At 38.5% G+C, this 13,719-nt stretch overlaps 1 protein-coding gene across 1 annotated transcript in view; it reads left to right on the forward strand.

Annotated features, from left to right (window-relative positions):
* tspan15 (tetraspanin 15) overlaps positions 1-13,239 on the forward strand; it is a 38,532-nt gene extending 25,293 nt beyond the window's left edge. The window contains exon 8 of the mRNA XM_058385840.1: positions 10,469-13,239. Coding sequence (XP_058241823.1) covers positions 10,469-10,615 — 147 coding nt within the window. The 3' untranslated portion in view covers positions 10,616-13,239. The remainder of the gene's footprint in view (positions 1-10,468) is intronic.
* The last annotated feature ends 480 nt before the right edge of the window (positions 13,240-13,719 follow it).

Raw genomic sequence — 13,719 nt, forward strand, 5'->3', positions numbered from 1 at the left:
AATGCTAATAGTATACTCTGAATTCTCTTATTTTAACGGTGGAATCATATTTGTTGTCGTTGTCGTCGTGTATACAAAAATCCAGGATTGGACCACAGTAGTGTTCTGTATATTTTGAATTACAATCAAATGAAGACTTCGCTACTAACTAAACAACATAAAAACTAATTGTATGGTAAAAAGATATTTTTTACATACAGACAAGACAAGTTTTAACTCTATAACTACTCTCTCCTATCTGTCTCAGGAGTAAGTTGACCTAACCTCAGTTCTGAAAGATGAAATTAAGATCATTATTAATTAATTTATCATTCATTTAAAAAAAAAAAAAAAGCCACAATGAAAAATCCTGTGCATTAATACAAGGTTTTAAACACAATGCCAATAAAATTCAAATGAAAATCCAGACTGTCAGGTTTGGGCAAAGAAGAAATGTACTGTATTTGTTTGTTAAACAGCATAAGAGTAGGTTTAAGTTCACAGAGGCGGTTTTCATGCTGGCAGTTTTGTCTGTAACACAGCATGGTTTCCATGAATAGCTGGTCATATGAAAGCGGTTATATGGACCAGGAAGTTCTTCTTCTTGTTCTTCTTGTTCTTGTTCTTGTTCTTCTTCTTGTTCTTCTTCTTCTTGTTCTTCTTCTTCTTGTTCTTCTTCTTCTTCTTCTTCTTCTTCTTCTTCTTCTTCTGAATGTCCAACATTCTCCTACCAGTATACTCACTCTCCCTCCTCTGAACATGTCCAAACCATCTTAATCTGGCCTCCCTAACTTTGTCCCCCAAATGTCCAACTGCGTCACTCCCAAAGAGAACCTCAGCATCTTCAGCTCTGCTACCTCCAGCTCTGACTCCTGTCTCTCTTCCTCAGTGAAGGTGATGTACCTTAATAATAACACCAAAATAATAATAAAAACAAAACAGAAAATGTGGAAAGTCTGCATGCGGTGCTCTGTAGAATCAAGTGAAAGCAGACCCACACTCCAGAGGCACAGAGAACAATCACACTCATATTCAGATCAGTGTGAAAATCACCTTACTAATCATTAGTTAGAGAGATACATTATGGTAGCTCAGTGATTGAAGTTTTGACTAGAAGGATGTGAGGTCAGTATATTCTCTAGCATATGCAGATATGTTTTCTAAACGGCTGTTACACCCGGTTTCCCGATCCTGTCACAGTAATGAAAGCATTGTAAGTACTGGGAGTGTTTATAATGCTTTCCTCGCATTCATGATTTCTGTGCATGTCTCTGTCACTCATCCTCATTTAGTGAAAACCCACTACTGATGTATAACAGTAAAATAGATGTGTTTATTCAAAAAGATGTTAATGCTGAAAGCTGCTGAAAATATTATACTTTTGGATCAAATTAGCTAACAGAAGTTTGATCAGAATAGTTTTTTGGCTCTCTCACAAACATACACTATATTGCCAAAAGTATTCGCTCACCTGCCTTGACTTGCATATGAACTTAAGTGACATCCCATTCCTAATCCATAGGGTTCAATATGACGTCGGTCCACCCTTTGCAGCTATAACAGCTTCAACTCTTCTGGGAAGACTGTCCACAAGGTTTAGGAGTGTGTTTATGGGAATTTTTGACCATTCTTCCAGAAGCACATTTGTGAGGTCACACACTGATGTTGGACGAGAAGGCCTGGCTCTCAGTCTCCGCTCTAATTCATCCCAAAGGTGTTCTATCGGGTTGAGGTCAGGACTCTGTGCAGGCCAGTCAAGTTCATCAACACCAGACTCTGTCATCCATGTCTTTATGGACCTTGCTTTGTGCACTGGTGCACAGTCATGTTGGAAGAGGAAGGGGCCAGCTCCAAACTGTTCCCACAAAGTTGGGAGCATGGAATTGTCCAAAATGTCTTGGTATGCTGAAGCATTCAGAGTTCCTTTCACTGGAACTAAGGGGCCAAGCCCAGCTCCTGAAAAACAACCCCACACCATAATCCCCCCTCCACCAAACCTTACACTTGGCACAATGCAGTCAGACAAGTACTGTTCTCCTGGTAACCGCCAAACCCAGACTCGTCCATCAGATTGCCAGATGGAGAAGCGCGATTCGTCACTCCAGAGAACGCGTCTCCACTGCTCTAGAGTCCAGTGGCGGCGTGCTTTACACCACTGCATCCGACGCTTTGCATTGCACTTGGTGATGTATGGCTTGGATGCAGCTGCTCGGCCATGGAAACCCATTCCATGAAGCTCTCTGCGCACTGTTCTTGAGCTAATCTGAAGGCCACATGAAGTTTGGAGGTCTGTAGCGATTGACTCTGCAGAAAGTTGGCGACCTCTTCGCACTATGCGCCTCAGCATCCGCTGACCCCGCTCCGTCAGTTTACGTGGCCTACCACTTCGTGGCTGAGTTGCTGTCGTTCCCAAACACTTCCACGTTCTTATAATACAGCTGACAGTTGACTGTGGAATATTTAGGAGTGAGGAAATTTCACGACTGGATTTGTTGCACAGGTGGCATCCTATCACAGTTCCACGCTGGAATTCACTGAGCTCCTGAGAGCGACCCATTCTTTCACAAATGTTTGTAAAAACAGTCTGCATGCCTAGGTGCTTGATTTTATACACCTGTGGCCATGGAAGTGATTGGAACACCTGATTCTGATTCCAGATTATTTGGATGGGTGAGCGAATACTTTTGGCAATATAGTGTAAGTGTGCTGTTTAAAATTTCACACTCTTCTTTCAGCTTAATACTTACTAATAAATCATTCTGGTTTGAGGTTATAGTCCGTTAAGCCTATTTATTATTGCAGGTTATACCACAATGCTTTTTAATTCTTGCTTCTGATTGGGAAGAGGATGTTAATTCAATCTCTTTATTGAATTATTCTTGTGTATATGTATATAAACAGCTCATTCACGGGGAATTGTATAGGAGATTGCTCCATAATCTAAGGCTAAAATTATAGTAAGTAATGAATAACGTGATCGATTGTGCTGTTGTACGGTTGTGATGTGGCACAAGGCAGAAGCCAACCCCAAATATAGTCCGATTTAAGTAAAAGCTTTGGAATAAACAGAATTAAAAACATGTTGATATGGTGAAGATTTCTGTCAAAAGATGTTTAACATAACCGTAAGATTTCCACTATGGGAAAGTCTTCAGTTCTGGTGCCTTTGGGTATCTTGGTGACATGAAAATATTATTTATTTTAACAATATTTTTGTCCTGTTAGCTTCAAGAGATAATAAAAGAGAGGCTGGTGAAGGAATGTGAGTGATGACAAGAACTAACTTTTCTCACAAGTTCCACAACATTAGCTATAACTATAAATGGTTAAAAAGAATTTTTTACATTTTTTGTTGAATGAAAAGAGAGAAAAGCTTCTGTCTTTACAGAAATCTGTTAACCTTTTAAAACAAATAGAGGGGAAAAAGTGGGGGATGAAAAACAAAAACAAGTCAGAGTGCAAAGTTTAGGGGATAAGTGATAAGCGGTTGCTATTGATCTTCGAAAGATCCATAGATGCCATTACGAGTAAATCATATCAAGTTCAGCTTCAGAAAGAACATAGTATCAACAACAAATAGAGAAGTAGTTGGTGGTTTGATGGACCATCAATTATATATATTTAATATATTAGCCAACACCAATGGAAGAGGTGAAGGCTAATATATGTAACTCTTTGGAAGAAAGCCAAGTCCAAAGCTTGGGAACATACAGCAACCCTTGGTTCTAAATACTATGGACATAGTCTCAAAGTAGTTTCTCCGATAAAAAAAAGTGACTCGGATGCATGGAAAGTGTGACGTCATCAATGCATTAGATCGTCATCGATGCATTAGAGTTAAATCTTAGAGTGGTGATCTCTGTGGAATATTTTACTCTGTATAAGTGACAGGATGGAAGGATCGGGCAGTTCTGGAGGGCAGAAGTGGTTTCTCAGTAGCCTAAACAAGTGAAAACCTACACCAAGTGAAATATGAAGTAAAAATCGTTCTAGCTTTATGCCGATACCTAAGATTTTTGACCTAGTTACAGCTCAACAGTGTTAACTAAATCAAATTACATGAGGTGTGTCAGCAACATTAGGATGTATTACAGAGAGACGAGCCCTGGAAGAGTTAATTCTGTGGAATGTTTTAAAACCCTGTATGAACCCTAGATGCACACTTATCGTGCTTGTATGTCAACTATTAAGTGCCCTCTACCACCATTTATCCACAGACTTTTCCCCCAGCTCGTGCTTTTAAGCATTTTTTCATTTTAGCAATTGGATTAAACCTCTAAATCCATAAGTCCACAATAGAATCTCATTAAACTTTTTTATTCTATGGCAAATTCCTGTGGTGTAAGACGAGTAAAACACTTCAGGTGTGCTGTTAGAGGAAAATAATCTATTTCACGGTGGTAAAAGCTTCATGTCGGATCACCCCGTCATGGGTTATTTCCCTATAACTGCACACGCCATCTGGTTTTATTCCTTACGTAATATCCTTTTTGAAGCTCTGAAGAAAATCTTCCCCGATCCATGGCATAATGTTACGGGTTCGACTGCATTCCAATACAACATACATGCGAGTTTGTAAAAGCAAAAAAAAAACAAAAACTCTTCACGTTTGTGACACAGAGTCTGATTAGACAAGGCTGAATGGGCTGATGAAAAGACCCTTTGAAAGGCTGTTGTGCTTTCATGCAAATCCATTGTTCCTAAAAACAACAGTGAAACATTCGAGCTCACATTCTGCCAGTTTTATACTGTACTCGCGCCTCGCTTCATTAAACCATCTGAGGTGAGGATAAATTGGCAAACATGAAAGGAACGTTTTCTTTACTTTAGCATCAGGTGTAGTATTTTAATAAACTAATTCATATTCCCATTTGACAAAGCGGCATTGTAAAAAGGCGAATCTGGTACATTTCTGTTCTGGAGTAACAGTAAATAAGGTTATTTTTCTGTTTGAAGTGTGAGAAATATTTTCAGAAATGGTTTGTTCAGTGCTTGGCGCTCTAAAAGCATGTTCTGAACAGAGGCTAGTTCCTTTCCTCAACTGTTTATAGTTTATATGCTTATATTGCTACAATGCTACAATGTATAGAAGTTCAATTTAATTCCATTTTATTTGTATGGCACCTTTAACAATGGACATTGCTATAGAATAGAAAGAAATTTTGCATTTATCCCTAATGAACAAGGGATACAAGAGGTGAGGTGAAAAACTTTGAGAGGAACCAGACACAAAAGGAAAGCCATCCTCATATACACCGATCAGCCATAACATTATGACCACCTGCCTAATATTGTGTTGGTCCCGCTTGTGCTGCCGAAGCAGCCCTGACCCATCGAGGCATGGACTCCACTAGACTCCTGAAAGTGTGCAAATCCTTTAAAGCCTGTAAGTTGCTAGGTGGGACCTCTATGAGCCAGGGTTTAAAGGATACTTTTGATAGATACTGACCACTGCAGACCGGGAACACCCCACGAGAGCTGCAGTTTGCGATGTTCGAGATGCTCTGATCCGGTCGTCTAGCCATCACAATTTGGTCCTTGTCAAACTCGCTCAAATCCTTACACTTGTCCATTTTTCCTGCTTCTAACACATCAACTTTGAGGACAAAATGGTCACTTGCTGCCTAATATATCCCGCCCACTAACAGGTGCCATGATGAGGAGATAATCAGTGTTATTAACTTCACCCGTCACTGCTCATAATGTTATGCCTGGTCAGTGTATAACTGTATACTATATGGTAAAAAAGTGAACCAGGAAATTCATGAAGTCGGTGCAAAAATGTTCATAGCAGTTGTAGTCCCAAACTATCATACTGCACTTGTAGTCTTATGTTTTATGGCATTTGGCAGACTGTCTTACCCAGAGCAACTTACCTTTATCACATTTATACATCTGAGCAGTTAAGGGCCCAGCAGTGGCAATTTGGTGGTCCTATGATTTTAAACTCACAACCTTCTGTGCAGTAGTACAGCCTCTTAACCTCTGAGCTCCTACTTCCCACTAGTCCTAAGCCACTGTAGCAAAATTAGTCCAAATATAATTAATACAAATATAATACTCCAGATTGGGGAATATGAAGCAGGTAATATTGTCTTAATTATGGTCCTGACCTGCCTTATGACTCTGAAACTGCAAAACTGTCTTTTTGCCTTTTAGTAAATATATTATCTTCTTCTTGTTAGCTGCAGCTGCTGATTTCATCTTTCTCTAAAACACTGGAACACTTTGTTCTTCCTAAAAGGCTACAGGTCTAGGTGTTGTGTCTGCCGATGTGCTGTCATCACTGCAGGCTAGAAGCTGAGACACTGTGTGATATTGCAGACTGGCACTTTGTTATTGCGGTTGCTGCTCATGTTCAGCTCGTTTTCTTTAAAACCTTTCAGAATCTTGACCCAGCTGGGTGATCATTATTAGGTGGTAAAGCACACAGAACCCTGAGCACGCTCTCAGACAAGTCAAAGTGATTTCCATGTGTGTTTCTGCCTGCTTTGTTTCCTTGCATGTGATTTACACATCATCCTATGATTGATTAATTACCTGGGAATTGCACAAATGTACAGAAAGAATTGTTCTGGATATTTATTACCAAGCAGGAAGATACTATATGTTTAACCTGCTTTATTTATTAATTTATCAGAATGGCTTGCCACAATTTTATCAATTCTGCTTTAATTTTATAATTAGAATTAGACAATAGATTACTAATCTTGGCTTATATTAAAAACATCAACATCTCCGATTTTTTTTTTAACTCCGCTTTTTTCAAGTCATATTAGTTTTAAAAGCTTTTATTGTCATTCTTTTAAGCATATACAGCTGATGTAGTAGACAATAAACTCATGGTTCATAAAACTACTTGAGACAATACCGAACTATAGAGACAACATAACGTGCATGTGTATAAATAGTACAGTGTAATAACAACAAGGGACAGTGCAGCGCAGATCAGTACACAGTTTTGTAATGAATAAAGTGCAGTAGGAAAGACGATTTAGGGCGGAGCCATATAGCATTTTGGTTTTGTGCTATAGCAGCAGTGTAATAAGATAAAGTGATGTACAGTTGTCATTTCTGTGTATGTATGTAGCAGACAGATGATTGGTTAATGCTTCTGTAATCAGCAAGGGGGGGGAGTCCGTCCCTCCAGGATTTTTTCAATTTTGCAAGCTCTGTGATATTTCGATGAACTTGCAATTCTTCTAAATTACCGCAGATTTGGTCCAAGACACGTGTGACGTCATCACAACACGCATTCATCCAAAGACCTCCTCGATTCACGTGTGTCAAAAATGAGCACAGCTAGTATAGAAAGAAGTTACATATGAGTCTTCATTGATAGGAGTTTAAAAGATGAATGGTGTATTTACAGTTTCACTAATTTACATTTCAATTTCTGGCATTTTGCAGACACCCTTATCCACATTGACGTTTTTAATAACATTTTTTTAATTGGTTAGTTTTCATCAAGTAAAGTAGTTTTCCATTAAAAGCACAAAATCCCCTGAAAAAATCTGAATACAAAAAGTCATCATATCCTGCATACTACAGCTGGTGGCTAAACATACTGACTGAAAAATATGCTCACTTAAAATGTTCCCGGAGTTTTTGGAAGAAAAAGATGACAGACTGGATGCAGATTAACGTAAGGGGGAACAGAATAAAAGAAAAACTTTGAGAATATAAATCAGTTAAAAATGATACAGACAGCTTTGTGGAGAAAGCAGAAGTAATAATAGGGCAGAGAGTTTGACGACACAACCAATAACTCAATCAGGAACTAATGACAATACAGTGGAGGAGCTGGGACATGAACCAAAAACATCACGCATGGCAACGTGATCGAACCATGAACACAGGACGAACCTGAGAGCACGTGCCCTAGCGCTCTGAGCGGCTCTGGGGGAGAGATTAATGACATTAAAACGACATTAAATAAAAATATCTATGAAAGTCCTCTGGTTCTTGATGAGCTGCCTTCAGCTAGATCATTTGCATAAACGAGCGTGATTATCCATAACAAGCCGGACTGCTACAGAATCCGTAATCGCTTAATTTTTTTCAGACACGGATCGTTTCATCTACAGTATTTTTCGCTCCTCTGTTCGACACGATAAAATCTTTTTTTTTTTCCCCCTCCCTAGTCTATGACCCTCCAGTAATTATGCGCTGCTATACATGTATTTTGTCTCCGTTAATTACAGTTTCTGAATGGTTGACTTCGATAAAAAAACCTCATCCTGTTTATTGGAGTATTAATGCAGCTCATGTTTCCTGCTGTGTTCAAATGAACAGGCTCATTATGTAACACCCTGCTTTAGCAGAGCGCACTTTAAATAAAATGGCTGTTCTGCTTAAAAGGGGGCAAGTGCTGATGTTCCATCAGATTAGCACTTTAAATAAACGCCTCCCTTTGAGACCTGATGTCTGCCGTGCATCACACACACCAAACTCTGATTTTAGAAGAATGTTTAATGAAGTGATCATCGTAGCACGGAGCTAAGTAAATACTGAGGAAGATGTGCATCATCGTATGCTGGTAGATTTGCCTACTTGCCATTCTCATGGCTGTGGGGTTGTATTTTGCTGCTTTCTGCAAATCCACTTTCCAATTGCTGCACTTTACAGAACCGGGTATGTCGGCGGAGTACAAACACGATGGAGTTTACATTAGCCTAGCCGCTGTGTGTCTGTAGACAGTCACTCGACAGGAAATGAGGCAGGGAGGAGGCGAGGAGCGAGCTATGATGAGCACTTTGCCATCACGACGAAACGGCTGAAGAATTTTAAGTGTCTGTCTCTCCGGTGCTAAAATGAAGTTCCACACACTGATCTATCCGTCTACAAGCATAAAGATGAACAGAATACGGTTATTCTTTTTATGATACATAGAACGTTCTCAGCTTTTTGTTTGTGAAATGTTTTATGTATTTGATCACATTGACCAACAGTAAAATTGATCCGTCTGTTGTTCCAAATGTATGGATTTATTAATGTTTAAAAGATATTAACTTTCTTTGGTCATAAACATTAGTTAGATATATTAAATGAGCTTTCATTGTGTGTATTATAGAAAAAAATCAATTTTTGTCATTAAACAGAAACAAGATGCAGCAGAGTGCAAGGTTAGGATGGAATAAATCTGCTGTGTGTGTGTGAGACAGAGAGAGAGAGAGATTTGCTGAGTACCTTATCAGCAGTGAACTTGTGCATGGTTTACTGAATGAGCGCTTTCAGTCAATGACATTGAAATGGACCGACTTGAGATATATTTACCCCTGAGTGTTAATCTGTTAATATTAAACATTTGGGAATGCCTGTCTCATAACTGATAAGTGCCACAGCCACTGTTTAAAAAATGAAACCAAACCAAATTACGCAGACATTGTCGATTCATGTGAATTCTAGATTTAGAGGTTGCTCAGAATGGCACAGTTATACACTGATCAGCCATTACATTAAATACACCTGCCTCCTATGGTGTTGGTCCATTTATTCTGCCAAAACAGCTCTGACACATCAAGGCATGGACTCCACAAGACCTCTCAAGGTGTGCTTTGGTATCAGATACGTTGAATTGAGAGGTGGGGCTCCATGGATCAGACTGGTTTGTCCAGCACATCCCACTGATGCTGGATCAGATTTAGATCTGAGGAATAGTCAACTCTTTGTCATGTTCCTCAAACCATTCCTGAGCAATTTTTGCAGCAAGCATTATTTTACTGAAATTGGACACTGCTTTCATGGAGTACTGTTTAGGTAGGTGGTCCGGCAGTGGTAGATGGCCAGGACACAAGGTTTCCTAGCAGAACATTGCCCAGAGCATCACACTGACTCTGCCAGCTTGCTTTCTTCCCATACTGCATCCTGGTGCCATCTCTTCCTCAGACAAGCCATGCACACATACCCAGACACTGTTATAATCAATGCTAGTCACGTTTTGTCTGTCTGTGGTTTTAATGTTATAGCTGACTTGGGGGTATTTTCTTCCTTAATAACCTCAAAACGAAGTTTTTTAATGTAATTTCTTACTTTAAGGTTTAAAAATCCCATTAAATATTCCAGTGTCTAGCTATATTAGGACATAATTCATATTGTGTCACAGTGGCACTGGAGAAATAAAGTGAATACTCACAAAATATTTTTAAGGATCATTTTTATTGTGATATCAGTCTATGAAGATTCTCAGTCATCCAGGTGCAGTTATCTAGAAGTTGAGTCATGTCAACTGGACGACTTTCTAGTTAGATCGAAACGTTTCACTATTCATCCAAGCTGCTTCTTCGGTCTGGAGAGTGGTGAAACGTTTTGGCCTAACTGGAAAGAAGTCCAGTTAACATGACTCGACTTCCATTGTTGATATCAGTTACAAAAGTAAACACCGTTTTCTTTCCACTGTGAAGATTTAAAGATCAAAATCAAACACAAGTAAGGTCAGCTTAAAACTCCAGTCTGTGTATTGTTCTCTGTCTGTGTATTTATTTTTCAGTTCTTTGGTGTGATTGTGACCTGGCTGTACATCACTCGCGTGGAAGATGCCATCGAGGACTACGGGAACTATCAGGACGACCTGATCACCTCCAAGAAACAGGGCAAGCTGGCCAAGTGCTGTAAATGCATGCCTCTGTTTGACTAAGTGAGTTTTGACACTTGAACCAAAAAACTTCAGCCTAAAGTACCTGATCTTATTCACCATGAACCACACACGTGTTACTTTCACATTAAATTATGCTTTTACAGGGTTTGTATTGCTGCTGATTTTAGACAGTCCTCAGGGTTCTCTGAGCCACCAGTCGAATTTTTATTTACTGTGGCTAAAGACAGCAGTTAATGCTTTAATATACTTTCATTGTCTTAAAGGTAAAACTTTTGGACATCATAGTGTGTAGCCCTGTTATAATTCATTATGTTTGTACAGATTGGACACTTCTTCACAGTTGCACTGGATAAATGATACTATTTTCAGTTTCAGAAGTAGATAATGACATGGAATATTTAATGTTTTAGTATAATTTTATTATTGATACAAGTTTTTAAAAAATGAACCACTATATACATTGTACAACTCTTTTTTTTTTTTTTTTTATGTTTCAAAACATGACGTTTATTCTAAGCGATGTGAAAGTTGAACGGTTTGCTTCTCATAACTTTTGTTTTTTAATATAAGCTTTAGTACTGTAACCAGTATATCTAGCTTTAACCGTTTTCTAAAGCATTAAGGAAAAAATGCTACCTTTTGATTCACTGAGTAATGTTTATGGTGGTTTTGGGAAAACCACCAGTGGATGTTCCTGTGGCTGAAATCTGAGATTGAGTAATCAAGAGCAAGTTTCACAAAAGAAGCAGTAAAACAGTCAGTCTGCCTAAAGAGGGCTGGGTTTAAGTTAGCAGGTTGACCCAAATCTGCTTTTTATTGCACCCAGGATTCACAAATTTGATCTTTTCAATTCAATTGAGACACTTTTGTATGTCATCTTAGATCAGATACATGTCCGATATTTGGCCTCGCCACGTGAACGGGAGATTGGCCACGCATATCACTGTCGTCTTTATCATATAGCATTAGCAGACCAACAATAGAGCACAGTGAAAGGACATGGAAACTAGTGACTTGCTTAATACTTAAACAATTGCTACAGACACTGAGTAGTGTTTAAAACACTTGCCCAAGAAGTGCGAGAGCACAGCCGAAAACAGACATGTGTACAGTTCTAAATAAATCCTCTCCCATATAAATCCTCTTCACACCACTGTTCCACCACCACCACCTCTTCCTCTCTCTGGTACCAACACATCTGTCTGTGCAGAGGTGCCAGCAATAGCTGCAAAAACACTTGATCGTGTGCAGCAGACGAGCTGTTTACTGACTTTTAGAGCAAATTGCATCGCATGCCACTAGCACATTTATTTAATGGATTCTCACAAATCTCTGTAATCTATTTAGTCGATGTGAATCATGCATTGCTGGTTTCAATGTGAACGTGTAGGAGATGGATATGAAATGTCCATTTTAAGATGCGCCTACAGTATCTCAGCACAAAATCTGAATTGTGTAATGAAGCTGCAAATCTGAACGTAGATATTTCCTCGGAGTGAACGTTCGGTTTTTAGCAAGTTGTCATAGTTACATGCCATAGAAATCGTGCCTAAATCTAATCGGTTCAATTACTTCCTATCATCCTGTCCAACAAACTTCAGAAACTTCCTCCCTTTTTCACTTCTGCAGCTAACCAGAGTTTTAAAAATATTGTGACTCTACATGTGAGGTACATACCAAAGAAACATTTCTGTTTTATCTAGATTTCAGACAGTGGGAAAGGTTTTCTCAGACCATACATATTAATTATCCTGATTTATCCACATTTAGCATATCTGAATGTTAAATATAATTGGCCTTGACCTTTTTAAATCCCCCGATCTGGTGTATTTGACATGATTAACATCACGGTGTAATAGTTTTGCAGAGCCATGAGATTAATACAGCTCAGAGCAAATGTTTAAACCTGCACGATTACTCGCTCCCATTCGCCCGAGCACCTGCTGAGACTTTCCTAACACCAACACCACCTTTGTATTTTGTTGAATTTGACAGAGTTGGAAGGTAGCATAATAAGAAGCAGTTTTTAAAACAATGAGCTTTAGTGACATGCAGCTTCATTAGCATCAGTTTCACTCCTAGTGTAATGATCGTTTAATGAAATTTGTCTTATGGGTGATTTTTATCATTTTCCATAATGTGACTCTTTTTAAAAAGTTTCCATACTGCTTTTGCACATCATGAGAAACGATATTTTCTATTCAGTACTTTTAATAAATAAAATAGACTAATTACAGATTTCAGTTCTCTACTCTATAAATGTTTTTTGTGGACATACGGGTTATGGGTGAATGAGATTATAAAACATTTTATTTCCTTTTTTTTATTACTCAGTTGTCTGCTTTATCAGTACTATTTTAATCTTGCTGAAAATGAATAAATGAAGCTTTGTCTTTTTCTCTCTATTTAATTTGATGATTTAAAAAGCTCTGTGTTGGATTTTAATTTTTTCATCCTATACTGTACCACTGCTGAATCCTCGATTCTGACTGCTCACAAGGTGTTGATCAATTTTCTGTAACTCCATAGTTTTAGATCTAGTACCTTTTTAGAAAAATTAGGTAAGGAATGTTTATTTCTGCTATAGTGTATGTTATAACAAGATGTAACATGTTTACACACCTTCCAATACATTAAATGTCATAATAAAGTAATAAAATGTATGAACTGTTGTTTGTTTTTTTTTCATTAAATTTTGTAATAATTATTTAATTAAAGGCAAGGGTGGCTTGAAGTTAATGGCTCTGGGTTACTGATCAAAACGTCATCGGTTCAAGACCCAGCACTTCCAAGCCTCCACTGCTGGGCCCCTGAGTAGGGCCCTTAATTCTCTATGCTTCAAGGGCACTGTATCATGGATGAAAAAAAAACTTCCTCAAAGTGTGTGCCTTATGATTTAATCATGTTTAAATAGTTTGTTTTTTGTATCTGGAGAAGACTAACCAAATAAATGGTGTCATAGTAATATATATATATATATATAAAGTAAAATGGTGTCATATAATGACTAAAACAGCCTTGACCCATCGAGGCATGGACTCTCTAAATCCCTGAAGGTGTGCTGTGATATCTGGCACCAAGATGTTAGCAGCAGATCCTTTAAGTCCTGTAAGTTGCCCAAGGAGGTCCCACCTCACAACTCA

The sequence above is a fragment of the Hemibagrus wyckioides genome, linkage group LG03 (genome assembly GCF_019097595.1).
Source record: "Hemibagrus wyckioides isolate EC202008001 linkage group LG03, SWU_Hwy_1.0, whole genome shotgun sequence".
Lineage (NCBI taxonomy): Eukaryota > Metazoa > Chordata > Actinopteri > Siluriformes > Bagridae > Hemibagrus > Hemibagrus wyckioides.